A 27,345-nucleotide genomic window follows, 5' to 3' on the forward strand; every position below is an offset into this window, starting at 1 on the left:
AGAAGCCATTGTTGGAAATTTTTGTCTGATAACGTAATTTATGCAAAGAGGAAGAAAATGTTTCCTTAACTTTAACACCGTTGTCATGTAAAATGAGGCACAAATTGAAAATACCCAAACAGCTAGTTCACAGTTCAAAATCAAAACAGGGGTTTGCCAGATGCCTCTCTTGTAGTGGTGTGATTATCAACGTCCACAGTACTTAAGGGTTAATGATTATCTCCCACTAAGAAGTCAAACCACTAATAGGTGAGGAAATTAACATACCGAGACATGAGTGTGTGAGGCAACTGGATGTTCTCTATGATGGTCTTGTTCTTGTTCCACTGAGACTCCGAAGGGTTGGCGGCTGCCAAGACGGACGTCCTGGCGTTCAGCTGACAAATGATACCTGCCTTGGCAATACTCAGGGTCTGCTGCTCCATTACCTGCAAATGCACATGTACATGCTCAGAACATGCATAATATGACGACTATACATCAAATATGGACAACTCAGAACTTTTAGCGGACTAAGCCTTGCAGGCGTAGATGGCCTCTTCACAATCTCAAGTAGGTACTGGACTACATAAAAAAAACAAAAAAACTTTGAGAACTAATTGTTGTAAAGAGACAAAATCGGTTTTGTTTTCTTTTAGAATAGCAGGGCCTCTAGCAGAACTGAAATTTATACATTGTGAGGCAAAGGTAAATTTCCCCATGCCATGAAGGCACATTGTGGGGATGTGGGAGTAAGGCCCCACACCTTCTCGTTCGTGGCCATTTTGGGGGTGATGTTATCAGCACCATGCTCTGGCTGCCTTTACCCCCAGGTACTCACTGATTAGAGGCTGGGTGAGCCCCAGAGCCGGTTTACGTGGGGTGGGGACAAGGGAGGAAAAATCCGACCTTAGATCAGCCACCCTGGAAATCGAACCCAGGTCTCCAGCTTTGCAGTCAGATTCCCTACCGATTAGACCACCGCGACTTCGATAATTGTACCTCCCAATAATGAAAATAAGAAAAAAGTGGCATACTCCTGTGGCCACCGCAATACACCAATAAAGAGAAATCATTATAAAGATCAAAGATCAATTACTTACGTGTGTGAGTACGAAATGTCGATCAAAACAACATTTCAGAGGTCAAGACTGCCTCCTTCTTCAGGTTAATGCGTATTCCTAGACAGCTGACATGGTGTCACGTTAAGAAAATGTTAGTTGAGGATACAGGTTAAAAGTTATAGTAAAAAACACTTATGGAAAAAAAAACCGCATTGTAGCTGTAAAAAACCTTCACACTAATAGAACTCATATCTAAAACTGCGCATTTCCTAATCTAAAAACACTTGAAGGAAACCTCTTAAGCGGCTGTGAGAAGCCACCTGGCCAGTGCTTGGGAGAAACGAATGTGTTTCGTGTTTCTTTTTAACGATTTCTCTTTATTTAGCAGTGAGTAATATGCACATCACAATATGTTATTCACAATACAATAAAGTGAATGAAATATGTATTAGTGGTACATTCCTACAACCGTGCAAAATAGGTTCATACTTCTTAAGGGAGAAAAAAAATATGTAAGAGCAGCAATGTTACAAGCTTATGAAAAAAAAAACAGAAATTCGCTTCTGGTGTTGGCCCTATGGACGTTGGATGGAGAAAATTTGGAGGGAAGTACAACAAAAGACTGCTCTTTGAGGATATGTAATTCATGTAGTGTCTCTATTTGAAAAAATTAAATTGCACATTTTCGAAAGTCATAATTTTGGGGAAATTTTGAAAATTGAGTCTTTGCCCCTGGACCCCTTATTGCTGGACGTTGTTAAAGTGTTCATTTGTTCTCATTATTACATGTAAAAGTTAAATATATAACAATGGATACACGGTTTTGTAATTCCTAACAAAAATATTAACAGACGTGGATTCCCATGACTAAACACACATTTTTAAAATCCCTCGTTCACAAAGAAATAAACAAAAATTAGTTTTCATGCCCCCTAATGCTGCATTTAAACATTACAACCACTATCAATATAATTAATTTCATACGCAAAACTAAAAGGTTAAAATTGTTACTTACTTCATGAAGAACACTCCTGGTAGAATCATTCATTTTATCAAACTCATCTATGCAGCATATTCCATTGTCAGCAAGCACAAGAGCGCCACTATGAGAAAAAACAAACAGAAAACATCGTAAAATACCATGTTTCAAAGCTCTTAAATTAATACCTTATGTTTCAAGAGAATTAAATTGGGGAATTCGTGTGATATTTCACACATAAAATGTGAGGTTCTAGAAATGAGATTAGATTAGAATATTCAAAACAAACTGATTTCATGGAATTGTAAAGTACTTTGAGCTGTCTGCTAATAACAAAAAAAATGAGTATGTTGACATTGCATGAAAAGCTTTAATGGAAATGTGTTACATGCGTGATGCTTTAAAAATGTAGCAAAGTTTTGACTTCATTTGTCTGTGAGGCATATAGGCTACAGATGCTAATAATTTTTATTGGTGAAATGTGCAAATTATATGCAGTCACAAACACTTAAACCTGATTGCAATTAAAAAATAACAATTTTCACACTACAGTGGAAACTTACAGGAGACCAAGCTGAAAAAACTTAAAATATCAGAAAATCATACAGCATTTTGAGATGTTGGGACCATGAAGATTGAATATATAATGTGTAGAGGTACATATTTTTGGCAAATAAAAAAAGAGTCCATTTTGGGTTCAAAAGTGATAAATAAAATGACATTTTGGATTGAAAATTGTGAATATAATCCTAAATTTGATTTATAACTGCACTTATTACACAAAATAAACACATCCCTTCTAATAGCACATTTATGTAGTTACCAGAGTATTAAGTTTATTGCTGTATAAAGGGGTCCATTCTTACTTCTCAAATATTTACAGCAGAATTAATCAATTTTCCGTGAATTGCATAACTCACAGGATAATTCAAACTTCAGATAGTGTTGCTTCGGGAAATAAACTTTAAATTTCGTGTTTTACAGTATATTTCGCATTTTGCAGTTCGTTTCCATAGGCGTAGCTACGTAGGGGCTAAGCCACCCCAGAACCAGTCATTAGTCCCTCTAAACGCATGTGACATATGCATAAAATAATTAAGGAAAGAGAAACTGCACACAGAAATTAGATAATTCTCAGGAAACTTTAATGTATTACTCTTGTGGTGTGGCAGTCACAGATACAATGAAAGTTCAAGTGTATGTGCCTTTTTATAAGGACCATCTGTTCCGAAACAAGATTTCAAAGAAAATGTATCACCGTTATTTATTTTGATCTTGCACCTTGGAGCGCTAGGTAAACATTGTTACATTCAAACAATAGTGGCGTTGCAACCAGTGTTTACATAAACGTAGCCATTCAACAACAAGTTTCTACAATTGTTTTTTTTTTCAAACATGGAAACGAAAAAGTAGTCATTGTAGAGACGGAAACAAAATACAGTAGCAGTTTTGATAGGGAAAAGGCATCAGTTTAAAGAAGTGGATTGAGTTTCTGTGGATTTGCATTGTGTGGGGAACATTTAAAGATGTACGCCTAAATGTCGCGATCCTGCAGAAGTGATTCAATCGTGCGTAATTGTTTTATTAAATGGTGATCACTACAGTTCATTGGCGAAATCACTCTTTTCCAAGTCTTTTGTGTGTGTGTCGCACTGTTTCATCAATATGTATGCAGATGTGCCATGTTTATTTAGATTTTTCATTGTACGGAGGCAGTGCAGTTGAAAGTTGTGTTCGACTCTCCTGGTGATGGATGAATTTTGTGGATCACTTCTAGGGATACTGCTCTAGGAATCTCTTGGGAGTTTCGGGATAGATTCATTCTTCTGGGGGTAAGAAGAAGCTTAATTGATGTTTCAAGTAACCCAGAGGAATATTATTGTGGAAGGACACGTGCTTATGCTGGTCACCTAACAAGAAATCTTAATCATCTTTTGGAGATTGGAAATTATCGGAAAATCATTTTTTGATGTGCTCATACTGTTTGTGAAATTAAAGCACAGATGACAGAATGATCATTCCTTTTAATAGCGAGTTTATTAATAGTAAAAGTGAGGCGTCGAGCAAACAAGCTTGAAATAAATTTCAAGAATGCATAGGCAAATTGATCATATAAAACCTGCTTCGAATGTCATAATCAGTTTTCTTTTGAAGTCGCTTGGCAAGATTATATAAAAGTTATTTGGTCGACGATCCTCATTTAAAAGCCTAGTTTTCAGAATAATTAAATAATGTTTTATAATTTATTAGTGGATGTTCTTTTTTATATATTTTGTTTCAGTCAGACCTTGTTTTCAGGAAGAAATAGTAATTATTTTAATAAAAAAATGAATTTATCCTTAAAGACCAAGAATAGCGCACCTTTCGTGAGGTTCTCAATTTTGTATTAGTCCATAATTCTTCATTTCCTTAATTCACTTATTCAATAAACATTTCTTAAGATCCGAAAGCATCATAATACTTATAGTTAGGGACATTGAATTTTCGCGATGCACGAAATCGCGAAATGTGAAAAAAAGATGCAATTTTGAACATTCTGCATGTAACTACACCCCCAATGATGAAATATGCATGAGTTTCATTCGCGAAGTAATGCGAAATGTGTGCTTTTCCACGAAATGAACGCTTTTTCGCGAAATAATCAAATTAAGTAGAAAACACGCAAAAACCGGCAATCGAGGTTGTGCGTGCAAACAGTCGATTTGTAATGAAACGTTTGCCTAAAGTTTCCTACCACTTGCAGCTGAAGAACGTTTTATCTTCGATCACATCAGGAAGATGCTGCAAATTTTGATTTCCCATGCACATAATCTCAGTTCGAAAACTTCGCTCCCTGTCAAGCTGCATTCCTTTCTTCCCCCTAATGTCTAACATGGGTACCTGGGGGGTAAAGGCGGTCAACCAGACAACGGCAGTGGCGCCGAGAGACACGATGCGGCCGGAAAAAAATACTACGTGAAACTTGTTCTACTGGCCGCTACGTTTCTTATCGTGCTGGATTGGTCGCTTCCCCGCTCTCCACTTCCCTTGCCAGCTTCTAGAGCGCCCGCCATAAGAACTGAAAAGAGCTATAGATATGAAGCACAAGGGTGCTGGCAGAGGGGGTGGCATTGGGTAGTTTTACAAATATGATCTTGACCTTGTTTTGAAGCTCTTCCATTATTACACTCGCAGTGACAGATTGCAGACTCCACAGTTCAACGGACATCACTGTAGAGTTGGGTAGTGACAGGGCATGCGGTGTTGGCATGTTCAATGGACATTGAATATTAATCTGCATAAAATCAGTCTTGCTAGGTGAGTTTACAGTGCAGATTAAAAATCTCTTACGTTTGCAACACCAGCTGCCTTGTTTCTGGGTCTTTGGTGACGTATGCAGTCAATCCCACAGCAGATGAGCCTTTTCCCGAAGTGTACTGACTCCGAGGCACAAGGTTGAAGACATACTGCAGGAGCTGAGACTTGCTGGTCCCTGGGTCTCCACACAAGAGGATATTTACTTCTGCTCTGTAAAACAAATCATTGTTAGAATATATCATTATCAGGGCCACATATTTATGGTGAATACAAGATCAAGATGTTGGTACAAAAAACTGGGAACATTTTGGGATGAAAAGTGGTATATAAAATGGCACTTCGGTGTTAAAATAGTGAATAAACCCTAAATTTGATTTAAAAAACTACACTTATTACGCAAAATGAACATTTCTCTTCTAATAGCACATTTACGTCAATAAGTTTATTCCTGTATATAGTAGTCTATTTTTGCTTCTCAAACATTCAATTTTCCATGAATTTCATAACTCCCGGGATACTTCAGAAAGTGTCAATCAGCATGTGTGATGTATGCATGACAAACTTTTCGATATTTTTTTTCTCTGTGTATGTGTGTGTGTGTTAATCTTGAAATGTTTTGCTATAGAGCGACCACAAACAAAAGAACATTCGGCTAAAATCCCTCGCGCACCTTCCCCTTGATGTGTTCAGCTCTGGCCATAAGGAAGCAAGCTCCACTCTCCCCCTCCCCTCCTCGCAGGAGTACGGTTCACTGCATTCACAGGTTTGGGCAGGGTTTCTTGCTGGTGGTTCCACTATAGTATGAGAGTTGGTCGAGATTTTCTTTTGCATCCAAAAAGTATTGTTGCATACATTCATTGATGGCTGATTGATCTGACAACGTAATGGGCATAACATAGTCCTGGGTTGTCAAGGGGTGCGAGGAAATATTGTTTGTGTTTGTTTAAAGCACTGGCTATTTTGGTCACTGGTTTGATTTCGAACTGTCTCAGGGTCTTGGCAAAGGTGGTTGGATGTGGAATGGTGGTAAGGGAAGGCAGGGAAACGACAGGAACCGGAAGCCAGCCCAGCAGTAAGTTCCCAAGTGGATGGTGGCAGAGGCCACCGAAATTAATAGAACCAATCAGGATGGATAAAAATTAGGGATGGGACCGATTAATCGGTACTTTATTGGTATTGGCCGATATAGGCATATTGGTGTATCGGTAAAATTACCGATTATTTTACCGATCCGATATATCAATTTGTATCTTATAATTTAGTGCAAAATTCTGCCATTTTGTTGTAATTTTTATGGATAATCTCCATGCCCTACTTTCTGAAAAAGTAAATGTCTAAATATTCAACTTCTTTTGCATTGCAATCAGCTTGAAACACACATTTATTACGGAGATCAATGAAAATTTCAGGGTCTTCAAGGACCATTTCTAATTTTATATCGGATCGGTAGAATATCGGTTATTGGTATGGGTAAATTTTATATTGGTACTTTATCGGTATCGGCCAAAATTTCATATCGGCCCATCCCTAATAAAAATAATGATTTTTATTAAAAGAAACATTTTTGATGATTTTTTTACTTAAATCGATATTTTTTTGGCACCATACATACAGATATATGTTTTTTATAGAAAGGCTTTTTATAGTAAACGGTCCTGTAAAATATTTTAACAGTTTGATTAAAGCAAATTATAAAATGTGTAAATATACAATTTTTATTCATGGTGGTTGCGGTAAACGCGGTTTAAAATTACTTACGTGAAATTTAGAAGATTTCGTAATTCCGCGTTGCACAATTTAATGGTTCAATCCTATCAATTTCGAAGATCCACTGTCTTCATTCACAAAAGGGTACGGCGTTTGAAGCGGAGGTGGTACCGCGTCAGTACATTGTTTGTTCCCGGGCGGCGGTGGTTGCGATTTTTCCCGTTCGGCAGCACTGGCGCGCGCATCTTGGTTTACGTCGTCTGCTTCCTGTTGTCCGGTGGCGTTGTCAGTTGGGGGTTGGGGGGCTGGGCCGTGTTGCTCGGTAATGTGCCGTTCCTGTTCCCCGCGTGGCTGGAGGGGGGTCGAGTATGTGCATAGCCTCTTTTCCTTGTCAGGTCGGGGATCTTCCTGAGGACAGGGTGCCAAGTTGGGTGTGCTTGTCCATTGTCCAGGTTTAGTGCTGGTTTCTGCTGGATGATAGCATGGGTTTCTTTGATGGTGTTTTCTATGACAGAGCCGGTTGGGTGAACTATGGATGTGGAGGAGATGGTGTGGTTAGTGGAGTGGAGGTGTTGGGAGAGGCCTGATTTAGGTGTGTCGTTTTTGGAATCTTTTACATGTTCGTTAATTCGTTCTTGGACGGTGCGGATGGTTCTGCCAATGTAGGTGTTGTGGCATTGGCATGTGGTCTTGTAGACACCGGGGGATGCAAGTTTGGGTAGGTAGTATCTCTTGAAGTTGGGTAGTGCTCTTCCGATTTGGGATATGGGTTTGTGTGCTACTCGGATGTTGAAGGGTTTGAGGGCCTTGGCAAATTTTCCAGATGTGGTGGGGTGGTATGGGAAGGCGATCCATTTTGGTTTAGGATTTTGGTTCGGGTTATCTCTGTTTCTTGGATGTCTGAACTGGGTTTCTGTTTTTGCGCACCACATGGATAGTTGGCGCTCGGTGTAACCGTTGTTTAGGCCTATTTCCGTTACGCACGCTATTTCATCTTGCAGGTCATCTTCTGTGCAGCTGTGTGTGAAGGCTCTTCTGTAAAAGTTCATCCATACTCCAGCTTTCTGTTTTGGTGGGTGGTTGGATTTTGCATGGATATACTGGGTGCCCGAACCTGGTTTCCTGTATACGGATGTGACGAACTTGTCTTGGAGTCGTCGGATGCTGAGGTCGAGAAAGTTGAGGCGGCCATTTTGTTCCCTTTCAACGGTGAAGTTTATGTTGGGATGTATGTTATTGAGGGCAGTTAGGAGAAGGGTAAATGACTATGGTGTCATCAGCATATCTTTTGTATCTTATATGAGCAAACTCTGGTTGGGTGAGAATTGACTTCTCGGCCACATGCAACACTATGTTGGATAGGGGTGCAGAAAGGGGGTTGCCCATCGCTAGGCCCCCTGTCTGGTGGAAGAAACTGTCCTCGAACTGGAAATAGTTGTGGGTGAGGCAGGCTTGTAGAGGGTTGCAGATTTCATCAGTTACAAATGGAGGCGTGTTATTGCTGAGTAGCCAAGTTCTGGTGGAGTCAAGTGCAAGGCTGATCGGGATGGAGGAGTACATGTCCACTACGTCTATGCTGGCTAGTTTGCAGTTGTCGGCTTTGACAAAAGAGGTGACAAATTCTTTTGCCTCGAGGCTGTTTTTTAGGCAGTAGGTGAGTTTGTCATTGTGGGCGGTCAGTTTCTGGAGGAGCCATTTGGTTAGGTGGACACTTGGTTGATTGAAGCCAGCCACTATGATTCTCAAGGGGGTTCCTGGTTTGTGAGTTTTTGGTATGCCATATGCACAGGGAAGGCTGGGGTGGGTGTTCCTTAGTTTCTTCTTTTCACTATCTTGAAGGAGGGCACAGTTATCTATGGCTCGGCGGATGGCTGTATTGTATCTGCTTGTGGGGTCACGTTTCAGCTTTTTGTACCCGTCAGAGTTTAGTTTTTCTTGCATTTTGTCACTGTATTGGCCTTTTCCCATTATGACGTATTGATTACCCTTGTCCGATTTTATGCACCAACATTTGTTGTCCTGTAGCCACTTTCGGAATTCCTGTGTTGTGTTCCTTAGTTTATTGTGCACTGTGGGTTTATGTTTGCTAGTAGGTTGGGCGTGTTGGCGGAGGATGATGGAAGCACAGGTAAGGCGTACACACTCGGCATCTTGGTTAGTTTTCGTAGCAAATGCTGTTTTTTCGGCAGAGCAGATTAAGTCTAGGGAGGGGGGGGAGTCATTTAGGAGGTTGAATTTGAGGCCGTGTTGGAGGAGGGAGTGGAATTTTGTCGGCACGGTGAGGTTGGTGAGGTTGATTATGGTGCTGGCGGGGGTGTTGGGGTTCACTGGTGTGGGGGTGAGGGCCGGAGGTTGGGCACCAAGGGTTTGCAGTTTCTGTGTTAGGGTCGCTGTTTTCTTGTTTTGCGACGTTTTTAGCATGAAGTCGATGTTTTGCTGGGCTTTTTTCCAGTCGTCGGGGTTGATTCTCGGTTGTATGTAATCACGGAGGGAAGCACATGTTTTTTGAAGTGATGCTATTTCACGATATTTATCACTGATCACTGCACTCATTGCCCGTTTTTCGGCATTGAACACAACCTTCTTAACACTATAGCTGGTGGCGGGTGTTTTCCACTTGAGGAATTTCGGGGTCACTTCACTGTTCCTGCACGCCTTGAGGAAAGCAATATCCGCTTGTCGGGTTTGTATTTTCCTGATGTTACGCTCGTATTCCCGCATTTCCTTCCGTATGAAAGGTGTAGAATTCATGGTGGTTGCGGTAAACGCGGTTTAAAATTACTTACGTGAAATTTAGAAGATTTCGTAATTCCGCGTTGCACAATTTAATGGTTCAATCCTATCAATTTCGAAGATCCACTGTCTTCATTCACAAAAGGGTACGGCGTTTGAAGCGGAGGTGGTACCGCGTCAGTACATTGTTTGTTCCCGGGCGGCGGTGGTTGCGATTTTTCCCGTTCGGCAGCACTGGCACGCGCATCTTGGTTTGCGTCGTCTGCTTCCTGTTGTCCGGTGGCGTTGTCAGTTGGGGGTTGGGGGGCTGGGCCGTGTTGCTCGGTAATGTGCCGTTCCTGTTCCCCGCGTGGCTGGAGGGGGGTCGAGTATGTGCATAGCCTCTTTTCCTTGTCAGGTCGGGGATCTTCCTGAGGACAGGGTGCCAAGTTGGGTGTGCTTGTCCATTGTCCAGGTTTAGTGCTGGTTTCTGCTGGATGATAGCATGGGTTTCTTTGATGGTGTTTTCTATGACAGAGCCGGTTGGGTGAACTATGGATGTGGAGGAGATGGTGTGGTTAGTGGAGTGGAGGTGTTGGGAGAGGCCTGATTTAGGTGTGTCGTTTTTGGAATCTTTTACATGTTCGTTAATTCGTTCTTGGACGGTGCGGATGGTTCTGCCAATGTAGGTGTTGTGGCATTGGCATGTGGTCTTGTAGACACCGGGGGATGCAAGTTTGGGTAGGTAGTATCTCTTGAAGTTGGGTAGTGCTCTTCCGATTTGGGATATGGGTTTGTGTGCTACTCGGATGTTGAAGGGTTTGAGGGCCTTGGCAAATTTTCCAGATGTGGTGGGGTGGTATGGGAAGGCGATCCATTTTGGTTTAGGATTTTGGTTCGGGTTATCTCTGTTTCTTGGATGTCTGAACTGGGTTTCTGTACCCTTTTGTGAATGAAGACAGTGGATCTTCGAAATTGATAGGATTGAACCATTAAATTGTGCAACGCGGAATTACGAAATCTTCTAAATTTCACGTAAGTAATTTTAAACCGCGTTTACCGCAACCACCATGAATTCTACACCTTTCATACGGAAGGAAATGCGGGAATACGAGCGTAACATCAGGAAAATACAAACCCGACAAGCGGATATTGCTTTCCTCAAGGCGTGCAGGAACAGTGAAGTGACCCCGAAATTCCTCAAGTGGAAAACACCCGCCACCAGCTATAGTGTTAAGAAGGTTGTGTTCAATGCCGAAAAACGGGCAATGAGTGCAGTGATCAGTGATAAATATCGTGAAATAGCATCACTTCAAAAAACATGTGCTTCCCTCCGTGATTACATACAACCGAGAATCAACCCCGACGACTGGAAAAAAGCCCAGCAAAACATCGACTTCATGCTAAAAACGTCGCAAAACAAGAAAACAGCGACCCTAACACAGAAACTGCAAACCCTTGGTGCCCAACCTCCGGCCCTCACCCCCACACCAGTGAACCCCAACACCCCCGCCAGCACCATAATCAACCTCACCAACCTCACCGTGCCGACAAAATTCCACTCCCTCCTCCAACACGGCCTCAAATTCAACCTCCTAAATGACTCCCCCCCCTCCCTAGACTTAATCTGCTCTGCCGAAAAAACAGCATTTGCTACGAAAACTAACCAAGATGCCGAGTGTGTACGCCTTACCTGTGCTTCCATCATCCTCCGCCAACACGCCCAACCTACTAGCAAACATAAACCCACAGTGCACAATAAACTAAGGAACACAACACAGGAATTCCGAAAGTGGCTACAGGACAACAAATGTTGGTGCATAAAATCGGACAAGGGTAATCAATACGTCATAATGGGAAAAGGCCAATACAGTGACAAAATGCAAGAAAAACTAAACTCTGACGGGTACAAAAAGCTGAAACGTGACCCCACAAGCAGATACAATACAGCCATCCGCCGAGCCATAGATAACTGTGCCCTCCTTCAAGATAGTGAAAAGAAGAAACTAAGGAACACCCACCCCAGCCTTCCCTGTGCATATGGCATACCAAAAACTCACAAACAAGGAACCCCCTTGAGAATCATAGTGGCTGGCTTCAATCAACCAAGTGTCCACCTAACCAAATGGCTCCTCCAGAAACTGACCGCCCACAATGACAAACTCACCTACTGCCTAAAAAACAGCCTCGAGGCAAAAGAATTTGTCACCTCTTTTGTCAAAGCCGACAACTGCAAACTAGCCAGCATAGACGTAGTGGACATGTACTCCTCCATCCCGATCAGCCTTGCACTTGACTCCACCAGAACTTGGCTACTCAGCAATAACACGCCTCCATTTGTAACTGATGAAATCTGCAACCCTCTACAAGCCTGCCTCACCCACAACTATTTCCAGTTCGAGGACAGTTTCTTCCACCAGACAGGGGGCCTAGCGATGGGCAACCCCCTTTCTGCACCCCTATCCAACATAGTGTTGCATGTGGCCGAGAAGTCAATTCTCACCCAACCAGAGTTTGCTCATATAAGATACAAAAGATATGCTGATGACACCATAGTCATTTACAAACAGGAAGAGGACCTAACCCTTCTCCTAACTGCCCTCAATAACATACATCCCAACATAAACTTCACCGTTGAAAGGGAACAAAATGGCCGCCTCAACTTTCTCGACCTCAGCATCCGACGACTCCAAGACAAGTTCGTCACATCCGTATACAGGAAACCAGGTTCGGGCACCCAGTATATCCATGCAAAATCCAACCACCCACCAAAACAGAAAGCTGGAGTATGGATGAACTTTTACAGAAGAGCCTTCACACACAGCTGCACAGAAGATGACCTGCAAGATGAAATAGCGTGCGTAACGGAAATAGGCCTAAACAACGGTTACACCGAGCGCCAACTATCCATGTGGTGCGCAAAAACAGAAACCCAGTTCAGACATCCAAGAAACAGAGATAACCCGAACCAAAATCCTAAACCAAAATGGATCGCCTTCCCATACCACCCCACCACATCTGGAAAATTTGCCAAGGCCCTCAAACCCTTCAACATCCGAGTAGCACACAAACCCATATCCCAAATCGGAAGAGCACTACCCAACTTCAAGAGATACTACCTACCCAAACTTGCATCCCCCGGTGTCTACAAGACCACATGCCAATGCCACAACACCTACATTGGCAGAACCATCCGCACCGTCCAAGAACGAATTAACGAACATGTAAAAGATTCCAAAAACGACACACCTAAATCAGGCCTCTCCCAACACCTCCACTCCACTAACCACACCATCTCCTCCACATCCATAGTTCACCCAACCGGCTCTGTCATAGAAAACACCATCAAAGAAACCCATGCTATCATCCAGCAGAAACCAGCACTAAACCTGGACAATGGACAAGCACACCCAACTTGGCACCCTGTCCTCAGGAAGATCCCCGACCTGACAAGGAAAAGAGGCTATGCACATACTCGACCCCCCTCCAGCCACGCGGGGAACAGGAACGGCACATTACCGAGCAACACGGCCCAGCCCCCCAACCCCCAACTGACAACGCCACCGGACAACAGGAAGCAGACGACGCAAACCAAGATGCGTGCGCCAGTGCTGCCGAACGGGAAAAATCGCAACCACCGCCGCCCGGGGACAAACAATGTACTGACGCGGTACCACCTCCGCTTCAAACGCCGTACCCTTTTGTGAATGAAGACAGTGGATCTTCGAAATTGATAGGATTGAACCATTAAATTGTGCAACGCGGAATTACGAAATCTTCTAAATTTCACGTAAGTAATTTTAAACCGCGTTTACCGCAACCACCATGAATTCTACACCTTTCATACGGAAGGAAATGCGGGAATACGAGCGTAACATCAGGAAAATACAAACCCGACAAGCGGATATTGCTTTCCTCAAGGCGTGCAGGAACAGTGAAGTGACCCCGAAATTCCTCAAGTGGAAAACACCCGCCACCAGCTATAGTGTTAAGAAGGTTGTGTTCAATGCCGAAAAACGGGCAATGAGTGCAGTGATCAGTGATAAATATCGTGAAATAGCATCACTTCAAAAAACATGTGCTTCCCTCCGTGATTACATACAACCGAGAATCAACCCCGACGACTGGAAAAAAGCCCAGCAAAACATCGACTTCATGCTAAAAACGTCGCAAAACAAGAAAACAGCGACCCTAACACAGAAACTGCAAACCCTTGGTGCCCAACCTCCGGCCCTCACCCCCACACCAGTGAACCCCAACACCCCCGCCAGCACCATAATCAACCTCACCAACCTCACCGTGCCGACAAAATTCCACTCCCTCCTCCAACACGGCCTCAAATTCAACCTCCTAAATGACTCCCCCCCCTCCCTAGACTTAATCTGCTCTGCCGAAAAAACAGCATTTGCTACGAAAACTAACCAAGATGCCGAGTGTGTACGCCTTACCTGTCCTTCCATCATCCTCCGCCAACACGCCCAACCTACTAGCAAACATAAACCCACAGTGCACAATAAACTAAGGAACACAACACAGGAATTCCGAAAGTGGCTACAGGACAACAAATGTTGGTGCATAAAATCGGACAAGGGTAATCAATACGTCATAATGGGAAAAGGCCAATACAGTGACAAAATGCAAGAAAAACTAAACTCTGACGGGTACAAAAAGCTGAAACGTGACCCCACAAGCAGATACAATACAGCCATCCGCCGAGCCATAGATAACTGTGCCCTCCTTCAAGATAGTGAAAAGAAGAAACTAAGGAACACCCACCCCAGCCTTCCCTGTGCATATGGCATACCAAAAACTCACAAACCAGGAACCCCCTTGAGAATCATAGTGGCTGGCTTCAATCAACCAAGTGTCCACCTAACCAAATGGCTCCTCCAGAAACTGACCGCCCACAATGACAAACTCACCTACTGCCTAAAAAACAGCCTCGAGGCAAAAGAATTTGTCACCTCTTTTGTCAAAGCCGACAACTGCAAACTAGCCAGCATAGACGTAGTGGACATGTACTCCTCCATCCCGATCAGCCTTGCACTTGACTCCACCAGAACTTGGCTACTCAGCAATAACACGCCTCCATTTGTAACTGATGAAATCTGCAACCCTCTACAAGCCTGCCTCACCCACAACTATTTCCAGTTCGAGGACAGTTTCTTCCACCAGACAGGGGGCCTAGCGATGGGCAACCCCCTTTCTGCACCCCTATCCAACATAGTGTTGCATGTGGCCGAGAAGTCAATTCTCACCCAACCAGAGTTTGCTCATATAAGATACAAAAGATATGCTGATGACACCATAGTCATTTACAAACAGGAAGAGGACCTAACCCTTCTCCTAACTGCCCTCAATAACATACATCCCAACATAAACTTCACCGTTGAAAGGGAACAAAATGGCCGCCTCAACTTTCTCGACCTCAGCATCCGACGACTCCAAGACAAGTTCGTCACATCCGTATACAGGAAACCAGGTTCGGGCACCCAGTATATCCATGCAAAATCCAACCACCCACCAAAACAGAAAGCTGGAGTATGGATGAACTTTTACAGAAGAGCCTTCACACACAGCTGCACAGAAGATGACCTGCAAGATGAAATAGCGTGCGTAACGGAAATAGGCCTAAACAACGGTTACACCGAGCGCCAACTATCCATGTGGTGCGCAAAAACAGAAACCCAGTTCAGACATCCAAGAAACAGAGATAACCCGAACCAAAATCCTAAACCAAAATGGATCGCCTTCCCATACCACCCCACCACATCTGGAAAATTTGCCAAGGCCCTCAAACCCTTCAACATCCGAGTAGCACACAAACCCATATCCCAAATCGGAAGAGCACTACCCAACTTCAAGAGATACTACCTACCCAAACTTGCATCCCCCGGTGTCTACAAGACCACATGCCAATGCCACAACACCTACATTGGCAGAACCATCCGCACCGTCCAAGAACGAATTAACGAACATGTAAAAGATTCCAAAAACGACACACCTAAATCAGGCCTCTCCCAACACCTCCACTCCACTAACCACACCATCTCCTCCACATCCATAGTTCACCCAACCGGCTCTGTCATAGAAAACACCATCAAAGAAACCCATGCTATCATCCAGCAGAAACCAGCACTAAACCTGGACAATGGACAAGCACACCCAACTTGGCACCCTGTCCTCAGGAAGATCCCCGACCTGACAAGGAAAAGAGGCTATGCACATACTCGACCCCCCTCCAGCCACGCGGGGAACAGGAACGGCACATTACCGAGCAACACGGCCCAGCCCCCCAACCCCCAACTGACAACGCCACCGGACAACAGGAAGCAGACGACGCAAACCAAGATGCGCGCGCCAGTGCTGCCGAACGGGAAAAATCGCAACCACCGCCGCCCGGGAACAAACAATGTACTGACGCGGTACCACCTCCGCTTCAAACGCCGTACCCTTTTGTGAATGAAGACAGTGGATCTTCGAAATTGATAGGATTGAACCATTAAATTGTGCAACGCGGAATTACGAAATCTTCTAAATTTCACGTAAGTACAATTTTTATGTTTCGGATACTGTATACATGAACTACTATGGAAATATTTGTTGAATGTGTTCATGAAACTATAATAATTTCAGTAACTTTTCTTCCAGTGAAAATAAAACATTCTGGATGTACTCTATAATTGTAACTTTATAGTCTTTGCAGCTGAATTTTAGTTACAGTTTAATGATAATGACACTATTTACAGTTTAACATGATTAGTATTTTGTATATTATTCCACACAAAATGTTTGCTATTCTTGCCCATAAAAAATTATTGAATTTTAAATCCAGAAAAATATAAGTGTGTTTACAGTTTGCATATTACATTTCCCTCCCTATGAGCTTCACGTCATCAGTACATATATTTTGTTTCCTTTCTTAGAGCCTAATAAACATCATTAAATTATTACAAGATTAATGTACTTTCACGAAAAGTGATTCTGATATCTACAAAATCCTGATGTACAAAGTGATTTAAATCAGATTTTTATTTTAAAAAATATCCTGATTTAAACCAATACAAATAAGTTTTCTGAAAAAAGTTAGTAACATGCTTATGTCTAATTATTACCAACCGCCTCTTTTATTCCCAAAACAAGAATAGAATATAAGATGTAAGCGAGTTACTAAAGATGTATCTGCGAAACTTACTTGTAAATGTTCTATTAATTTCAGTGGCCTCTGCCACCATCCACTTGGGAACTCGAAGCTTTACTGTTAGGTTGACTTCCGGTTCATGTTGTTGTTTCCTCAACTACCGCTACGGGTGCTGGTGTAGCCATTTTGTCTGTTGCACGTGATGGGTTTGAGCTGTTGTAATAGCGGGAGCCAAACATGATGAGCCTGACCGCTGTCGATATTCAGCTCATGCGTGCATAATTGCATGCGTCTCTTTGATTTTGGTGTCGATTAGGGTGTGTGATGTGTGCCTAACAGAAACTTTTCGGATCCTGTGTTTGTTGAACTTGAGGTGCCTTGCTAGTCCGGTAGTGGGATTCTTTTGCGTCCGCTAAGTGCTGTTGTATACGCTCGTTGACACATCCCATGGATCTGCCAATGTAGTGTGAGTTGCACTCACACTGGGCATCATATACACGTGGGTTGTCTAGTCGGGAAAGGAATGATTATTAGAACATTTACAAGTAAGTTTCGCGGATATATCCTTAGTAACTCGCTTACGTCTTATATTATCAACAGCGTTGTTTATTCCCCTCAACATGAAAAAGAATAGAATCTCAAGAGTACATACCTAAACTTTCCTCTCCCGGCATTGGTGAAATCCTTCTTGGTGCCTCCCAACAGCTGGAGGAGAATTCCTTTCTTGATGTCTTCATTTTCATAAATGGAAGGTGCAATGGCCCTCGCCAGTCTCTCATACACGTCTTCCTTCTTTGAGAGTTCCTTCAACAACAGGACCCTCTCAGGGGGGAAAAGGTGGTCCTTGCTGAAAGAAAAACACATCATAACTTAGTTTACTAAAAGCACCATATCATTACAAGAATAAAAATGCACGTAGTAATAATTTTTACAAAGGAGTCACACACAAAATGTAGGAATTTTGTCTCGGTGTTTACACATTATTAGAGCCACATACTTATAGTGAATAAAAGATCAAGATTTTTTATATAAAAACTGGGCACATTTTGGAATTTTGTTTCTAAAATGGTGAATAAAACCCTAAAGTTGATTTTAAAAACTATACTTATCACTAGAGGCACATATTTTTGGTAAATAACAAAGCAAAATTTCAGTACAAAAACAGCAAATTTAGGGTTCAAAAGCAGTACATAAAATAAAATTTTGCTGTTCTTGCAGTAAATAAAATAAAAATTTTGCTGTTATAGCGGTGAAAAAGAGTTATATACAATTACATTTTGGTTTTAAAAATGTGAATATAATCCAAAATTAGATTAAAAACTGCACTTACTACACAAAATAAACTAAAAAAATAAACGATCTCTTCTAATAGCACATTTATGTTGTTACCAGAAAATTAAGTTTATTGCTGTATAAAGGGGTCCATTTTTGCTTCTCAAATATTTACAGCAGAATTAATCAATTTTCCGTGAATTGCATAACTGACAAGATAATTCTGATATCAGAAAGTGTCGCATCGGTAAATAAACTTTAAATTTCGTGTTTAAGTCTAGTTCCCATTATTTTGTGACAAAACAGGGTAGGAAAATGCACCTCGCACCTTTCAGAAACATGAAAAATTAACATTACAATGTGTTATTTCTAGGGCTAAGCTGATACCCATGCTGATGTATCGGTATTGGCATCGGAAAGTATCGGTTGGGATTCATCTACCAATACCAGCCGATACTTTTCCGGCATATTCGTCTATCACCGGATCCCAAAAATGTCGGGCTACACTTTCGCAGAGTTTAATTATCCTGGATATCACGCAAAATTCAAACTTTTTAAAAAATTTAGCACCAATTTTGTACGAAAATCTATATTTTGCGATTGCATGATATCTATTGTAATATTCTGATGCAATTCTTGAATATTCTAAAGCAAATTTCTTGGTAAATTGATGCATATAATTGGAGAAGATTATTTACCCACCGATATTGATCAATATTTTGAACAAATTTTATTTATTGTAGTTTTCAAGTATCGGTGGGAATTGGTGAGAGTATCGGCATCAGTATTGGTTCCAAGTGGTATCGGCTCAGTCCTAGTTAAAAGTACGTTAGAGAATTGATTTCATCTACTTACATAAGTGAGTAATGTTCGTTGTAAACTACGTTTAACCCCCAAAATTTTACCTAGTATCCTCACATGACATTTCTCCGATGTGGATTGATGTTCGTAAGTAGACGAAATCAATTCTCTAACATATTTTTATTTATAGACGTGAGTAACACGAACGTAACCAATATGCTATCAGCCCTAGTTATTTCACATTTCGTTTTTTCGTCAAAAACTAAATATGCATGCCTATACTTAACACACAAGGGCTCCAGCACAGCCAAGTGGTTAGCACTCTTGCCATTCGTACGGGCGGTCCCAGGTTCAATTCCTGATGGGAGCCCCCAAAATTTTGGCGTTGACCCAGCTTCGTGAGGACATTTGGGAAGCTACTTGAAAAGAAGAAGTAGCGGGCTCCAGTCACCAAAGCCAGAAAACAGCGGCAATGGGATTTGATGCGCTGACCACGTGTCACCCAATGAAAAGTCACTCTAGCAGGCCCTTCAAGGGCTGTTACTTATCACTAGACCTCGGATTTTACGTTTTTAATCTATTTTCTCCTTTGCAGGTAAATAAGAAATAACAAGTTATGTCAGCGTTTCATTAAAAAATGCAACAACTGATGAAGTTTTATAGAGCCTAAAATAACGAATTTTGCTTGCTAGAACCTATGTTAGGTTTATGCACCTAAATCAAACCTTTTTTTAGGTTTTACGGGATTTTTATATCTCGCAAAGTTACTTACTCTGTTTGGTGACGAAAAAATTCAATGACTAACTTGTTTGAAACATACTGTGTCGATTTCCCACTCTCCAAGTGCATGATATTTGTTTCAAAGCTCTAAAGAAAACAAAATGTCTGATGCCACTGTTACCCGCATGCAATGGCTGCGATTAGAGGGGGGAGTCGCTCTACTTTTTGCTCCCGCACTATGGACTCTAATGCTAAGCCTTGTCTACCTAGAGAAAGTAAACTGTTTCCCCCCCCCTTTCCTCCGCATCCCAGTTTTGACACCCAACAACCGTTACTACCTGCACGTCCAAAGTGCAAACTTCTGGTCCTTGTGCTTTGTGGCATTCACGTCTTGCGAAAGTAACGTTTTAGCATTCAAATTTGCACTATTAACTATGTTTCTGTTGAAGATCATTTTCAGCATACAAGACAAAAGACAGTTTGACTGTGGATAACATGAAAAACGATAATGTGCAGCAAAATATGCATTACCTAATTTTCACATCAACAAGTAACTTTTGCTAACAGCGCAATACAATAATTTGTGGATAATTTTTAAAAATATGAAACAAATAAAAAAACTTGGGTTAGAAAATTAATATTTGATTGATAAACATGCCTATTAAAATTTCTTACGGTTCTTGTGAAATTTTGTTTTTAAAGGTTGAAACAAATCAATATTTTACAGGAATTTTGAACCATTTGAATTTTTTTTTTTTGTAATCTACAGTAAAAACTGCATATCCCGGAATCTCTATAAAAAGGAAACCTTTAAATACGAAAAAAAAAAAGACCCAGAACGGACAGATTTTATACCTGAAAATGACCTGCTTAAGGTGGAAACCTCCTTAACGTGGAAACTGAACACCATTTAAAGACCAACGAGATGTTTTAATTCTCATTAAGATGGAAATTTCTTCCTTTATTTTTTCGCTCGCAAGACAACAATGCAATACTGTAAGTGGAACATTCCTGTGTTGCCACTCCCTTATCGGTAACATTGTCGATATGAAATAATGCACTACAATACTCATAGCTGTTACGATTCAGTTTCTTTCTTTCATCTCTTACCCTCTTTCTCCACCTTTCTTTGTCTATTTCTCCTCTGTTCTTTCGTCATCTTTCTATTTTTCTTGTTATCTCTGTTTCTTTATTTTTTCTTCACTTTTATCTCAATCTTTCTTCACCTCTCTTATTCCATCTTTCAATATTTCTCTTTCCCTCTATGCACATCGTGCTACAATGACAGGGGTCCCGGGTTTGAAAAGATACATAAGTACATACTGTACGTTCTTACAATACTGTAAAAAGTGTACCAACATGTTGAATAGTTACATAATTGTAATCTCTGCTATGCTTATTGCGACTGTATCGCATTTTTATTCATGTACGTACATGGTAATGCGAAATGTAAATCTGTCTTTCTATTATTTCCTGCAGCGCTCTATACTGTACTTAAAGTCAACCCTGTATCAGAAGGAAAACTGTTAAGACGGAAAATTTTGCTCGGAACCATTGTGTTCCGGGATAGGGGTTTTACTGTACTTCAGGATTTTTAAAACCTAATTTAAGATTTTTAGAACCTATTTTAGGATTTTTAGAGCCTATTTTAGGATTTTTAGAGCCTATTTTAGGATTTTTAGAGCCTATTTTAGGATTTTTAGAGCCTATTTTAGGATTTTTAGAGCCTATTTTAGGATTTTTAGAACCTATTTTAGGATTTTTAGAACCTATTTTAGGATTTTTAGAACCTATTTTAGGATTTTTAGAGCCTATTTTAGGATTTTTAGAACCTATTTTAGGAAACTAAAAGCACTTTTTAGAACCTAAAAATCCGAGGTCTACTTATCACACAAAATAAACATGTACCTTCCAATAGTACATTTCTGTAGTTATCAGCACATATTAGCGCACTACTACCAAAATCTTGATTTTTCCAGAAATTTCCCAGGATTTCCACCCTGAAGATACATAGTGTCATAGACCAAAACATGGCTTACCCTTCTTCTTGTTCATGGAGCCTCTTGGAGTCCAGTTTCCTGAAGTGAATCACATCGATGTGCGTCTTGTACACAGATCTAACATTCCTCATGCGGGGATTCACAAGAATTGGAACAGCACGGTAAATACCAGTAACCGTAACCCTGTCTCCTGGCTGGACGCTATCTACGAGGTCACCATGAGCAAAGAGGGACACGGTGTGTGGTGTCTGACCAGGAGGCATGTCATCTGCAACACATATGAACGATTTATCTCTTTGTCTTTGAAATGGAATTATTCACATGAAACAAGGTGAAATGAATAAAACATTGCTAACTATAATAAATTTATGCTATTAAAAGGCTAAAGAATAACAAAGCATTGATTTCATACCAGCTGAGTTAATTAAATATGGTGGAAATTCATTAATATGTCAAATTCATAAATTAATTTGTTTAATATGGAATAAAGAAGAAATCCCTCAACAGTGGAAAGAATCCATAATTGTTCCTGTGTTTAAAAAAGGTGATAAAATGAACTGCAATAATTACCGTGGAATTTCTCTACTCACAACATATAAAATATTATCTAACATTCCTTTAACAAGACTAACCCCATATGCTAACGAAATTATAGGTGATTATCAATGTGGATTTAAACGTAACAGATCAAATTTTTCACATCAGACAGACACTTGAAAAAAAGTGTCCATCAGCTATTCATTGATTTCAAAAAAGCATATGATTCGGTCAAAAGAGATAAATTATATAATATATTAGTAGAGTATGGAATACCTAAGAAGCTTGTTAGTATGATAAAAGTATGCACCAGTGAAACAGAAAGTAAAATTCGTGTGGGTATTAATGTGTCTGACAAATTTACAATTCATGATGGGTTAAAACAAGGAGATGCATTATCTCAATTGCTCTTTAATTTTGCCTTAGAATATGTTGTTAGGAAGGTAAAAGAAACTAACGAAGGACTAAAATTAAATGGTATGACTCAGTTGTTAGCATGTAGCATGTAGCATGCAGATGATGTAGACTTATTAGGGGATGATATAAATACAATTAAGAATAATGCTAAAATATTTTTCAAAACTGCTAAAGAGATAGGTTTGGAAGTTAACAAAGAGAAAACTAAATATATGCTTACAGGCCGAAACCAAGTGTTAGGTAATAATCAAAATCTAATTATTGATAACAACTCGTTTGAACCAGTTTCCAAATTCAAATACTTAGGAGTAATATTAACAAATGAAAATTATATTAAAGAGGAAATAAAAAGTAGGCTTAATTCAGGAAATGCATGTTACTTCTCTCTTCATAAACTTTTGTCTTCTCGTTTAATATCTAAGAAACTAAAAGTTAAAATATACAAAACAGTAATTTTGCCTGTAGTATTATATGGGTGTGAAACTTGGTCCCTTACATTGAAAGAGGAACATAAATTGAGAGTATTTGAAAATAAGATCCTTAGGAAAATCTTTGGACCTAAAAGGGATGAGGAGACAGGTGAGTGGAGAAAGTTACATAATTTAGAACTACATAATTTGTATTCATGTCCAGATATTATTAGAATAATTAAATCAAGACGACTTAGGTGGGCAGGCCATGTGGCACGAATGGGAGAGGAAAGAGGAGTTCACAGGATTCTTGTTGGGAAACCTGATGGTAAGAGACCTATAGGAAGGCCAAGAGGAAGATGGAGGGACAACGTTGAGATGGACCTAAAGGAAATCAGTAGAGATGGAAAAGAGTATATAGATCTTGCTCAAGATAGGGACAGATGGAAGGCCTGTGTTGCTGCAGCCATGAACCTTCGGGTTATTTAGTTAGTTATAAAAATACATTTTCCATGAATCTTCATACAGATCCTTTGAATTTTTTAAGTTGGAAGAATTAATTTACATGTTCATACCCAATGACTTTGTACAACAGTCTACATACAAGAAATGGCTCTGACTGGTAACCAAAAGCTGAACTTTCAGAAAAATCAAGAAACATTAAAAGCCTATCTGTCAAATACATATACGCTTTCCTTCTCCTTTGGCTTTGTGACGTTAGTTTACTTTTACACTCTATTACATCCTTGTACTTGTCAACAAATTCAGATAAGTTTGCAGACCAAATTACTTCTTTCTCCTACATGTTGTAACTTTAATCACACCACACTAGCTTATGCGGTCTTTCACTTCCAATCGTTATAGTAAAACAGGGTTTACAAGCGAACCAATCAGGTATAGCCTTACAAATTTATCTCGAATCAGTAGAGGCATGCATATTTCATTTTTGACAACACGAAATGTGAAATAACGAATTGTAATGTTAATTTTTCATGTTTCTGAAAGGTGAGAGGTGCATTTTCTTGCCCTGTTTTGTCACGAAATGATGCAAAATGAACTGCAAAATGCGAAATAGATTCTTAAACACGAAATTTACTGTTTATATATCGACACGACACTTTCTGAAGTCTGAAGTAACCTGTGAGTTATGCAATTCACGGAAAATTGATTAATTCTGCTGTAAATATTTGAGAAGTAAAAATAGACTCCTTTATACAGGAATAAACTTAATATTCTGGTAATGATTTAATGTGCTATTAGAAGGGATAGGTTTATTTTGTGTAATAGTGCAGTTTTTAAATCAAATTTCAGATAATATTCACATTTTTAAAACTAAAATGTCATTTTATATGCTGCTTTTTCACCGCTATAACAGCGAAATTTCATTTCATTTACCACTTTTGAACCCGAAATTGACTGTTTTTCTACCGAAAATTTGCTTTTTTATTTACCAAAAATATGTGCTTCTACTGATCAGTTACAAATTCATCTCGGATCAGTTAAACAGAATCTCCTTAACATTCATTCCTGTTGGTGCAATGCAATACTTTAAACCAAGTTCATTTAGAGTGAATTAAAATTGAACTTGTTCATATGAACTTCTAAATAATCAGTGTTTCCATAAGTTGATTAGAGTGAACACAACATGATCTGTAAATCACATCATATGAATATAAATAAGCAATAAATAGGGAAAAATTTCAAAGATTTTACCTGGAGACTCCTGAAGTTTTATAAGCTGCTTATCAGAAAACTGACACCTGTTGTGGATCAACAAGAAGCTGTGGTTTGTGCTACAATTAGTGCAAACAGTTGGTTCAGTGACGCGGCCTCTGTCCACTTCTACACTAGTTGTGTTGGAGCACACGGCGCACTTGAAGAAGGCTTCTCTCATCTCTGGCATGATGTTGGACGAACGAATCACCATGCCACTTATGGTAATCAGCTGATCAATATCTGGAGGGAAAAATTCATGTACAGTAGAGCGTCGATTATCCGAACGTCGGTCAACCGAACGACCGCTTAACCGAACTGTGTACTCGCTCGCACCTGTTACTCTCCCACCCTACCGTCCATCATCCCCCTCACTCCCAAACCAAGTTTCCCACAGTAGTCGCCGCACTGAGCCACCGCTGGCGGAACATTGCTTCTAATGGGGCCTTCATAAGGCGCTGCTGACCGGCCAAGCCGCCAGTCGCTGTGTTTCAACAATCAGCACACTTCTGTCGGTGTATGTATTGTTCATGCAAAATGCGTATGTAATATGTACATATTTTTGTTTAATAAACTGTACCACATACTATATATTCCTACTAAAGTTACCTTTGTACGTTACTTTGTAATACTTAAAGAGATGCCTGTTTTTATGAATAAATTTACTGTACAGTACTTCTTTTTGGCAAATAAACATGTACAGTTCGATTATCCGAACAAACCAGTTTTCCGAACACCCATGTCCCCCAATTACTTCGGATAATCGACGCTCTACTGTACCTTGTTTACCATTCAAAAAGTAAATATCAAATCATTAAGCTCTACGCTACTGGTTCTTTCTTTATGATTAACACTACATTAAAAGACAAATTAATGGTCTTGTTTTCCAAGTTTTGAAAATAAAATTTATATCGGCATCATCTGGCCTGTACTCTTTCATTCCAAAATTGATTGCATTGTCTTGATAACCCTGAAAACGAATAGTAAGTTAATTTGGACTGGTTATCGTTTTCAATACATCCACCAAGTCAATTCATAGTGCAACCTCCATTAAATTTTCTTCAAGGGGACTTTGGCTGTAGAAATTAAAATGCAGGAAAATGTACTATATCTTAAGAAATAATCATTTTATTGTATTGGAACTAAGACAGTTAATTGTATAATGTGTAAAGGCATTTCATTTTTGACGAAAACATGAAAAGTGGGGACTATTTTGGGAGGTCCCTGGACTAAGGATAAGATCTACATTAGGAATAAGGATATTAAATTAGGCACTTGGGATGTTCTGAGTCTTTACCGGCCTGGGGCATTTCAGTGTACAGTTAATGAGATACTTAAGTATAAATTAGATGTAGTTGCTGTCCAGGAAGTTAGGTGGCCAGGAGAAGGGAATTGTAAAACTAAAAATTATACTTTTTTCTATGGTGGTACTGAAAATCATAATTTTGGAACAGGCTTTTTCATAAATAATAGAATTATCTCTGCTCTTAAAACAGTAGAATTTATTAATGATAGGATATCATATGCAGTTTTACAGGGTAGGTGGTGTAAAATTATTTTAATAAACATACATGCACCAACGGAAGATAAAGATGATTTTTATACAGTTAGAACAGGTCTTTGATAAATTTTCTCAGTATGATATGAAAATTCTGTTAGGTGACTGTAATGCACAGATTGGCAAAGAAGAGACATTTAAACCCACGATTGGTAAAGAAAGTCTTCATGAATTAAGTAATGATAATGGTATAAGATTGATTACTTTTGCAACCTCAAAGAATTTAATTGTGAAAAGTACCACTTTTAAACATAAAGATATCCATAAATATACCTGGTCTTCTCCAGATGGTAAAACTCATAATCAGATAGATCATATTTTCATTGATAAGAGAAGGCATACATACTAATATAATTGACTAGGGATGTGACGAAGCTGAAAATTTACCAATGCCGATGTACTCACCGATAATTTTTGGAACCGATACCGATGCCGATATTTAACCGATTCCGATACATAAGATTATTAAACAGAAATGGGATGTTATTTTCAGCATTACAAAAATAAATTTGCTATGTACATTTCTATTGCATATCATATGTATATACATATATATTCTCAAGAGATGCGAATGTACATTTGCATCTACAAAATGTTATGAACCTTTAAGAAGAACATGGATTCTCAAGAGATTTAACATTAGTACACAAGCAGTTCTTTGAAATGCAAAATGAATTCCTGTTCTGCCAGATTCAACTTCAGAAACACGAGATTTGGAAGCACTTCAGGAAGTAACTTACTTCCTTTCTTATCTCAAATCTGTTCAGCAACACTGAACACTCAATCACTGAATACTGATGCAGCAGGTATGCTCAAGTATTTTCTCAGCACTTGCTTCAGGTTTGAATACTCATTTTTGAATTTCCAATACAACAGCAGATCCTGGTTCAGCAATGTACTGTTTTATTTCCGATTTTGAGTTAGGTTGATCCTCTGAATGAGTTTGCAATAATTTTATTACACAAACTCTACAATAATGACGAATCATAACCAAATTTTCAATAAATCTTACAAAAGTAGAATATAAAACTTATTAGA

The 27,345-nt window shown here is 39.9% G+C and overlaps 1 protein-coding gene across 1 annotated transcript in view; it reads right to left on the reverse strand.

The window, feature by feature from the left end:
* dpa (disc proliferation abnormal) overlaps positions 1-27,345 on the reverse strand; it is a 77,527-nt gene that overhangs the window by 13,211 nt on the left and 36,971 nt on the right. The window contains exons 6-11 of the mRNA XM_083113713.1: positions 24,750-24,992; positions 21,712-21,940; positions 17,532-17,726; positions 5,353-5,529; positions 2,059-2,146; positions 268-428 (exon numbers count right to left, since the gene is read on the reverse strand). Of these exons, the coding sequence (XP_082969839.1) occupies positions 268-428; positions 2,059-2,146; positions 5,353-5,529; positions 17,532-17,726; positions 21,712-21,940; positions 24,750-24,992 (1,093 nt within the window). The remainder of the gene's footprint in view (positions 1-267; positions 429-2,058; positions 2,147-5,352; positions 5,530-17,531; positions 17,727-21,711; positions 21,941-24,749; positions 24,993-27,345) is intronic.

Source organism: Lepisma saccharinum, chromosome 28 (genome assembly GCF_977018435.1).
Source record: "Lepisma saccharinum chromosome 28, izLepSacc3.1, whole genome shotgun sequence".
Taxonomy (NCBI): domain Eukaryota; kingdom Metazoa; phylum Arthropoda; class Insecta; order Zygentoma; family Lepismatidae; genus Lepisma; species Lepisma saccharinum.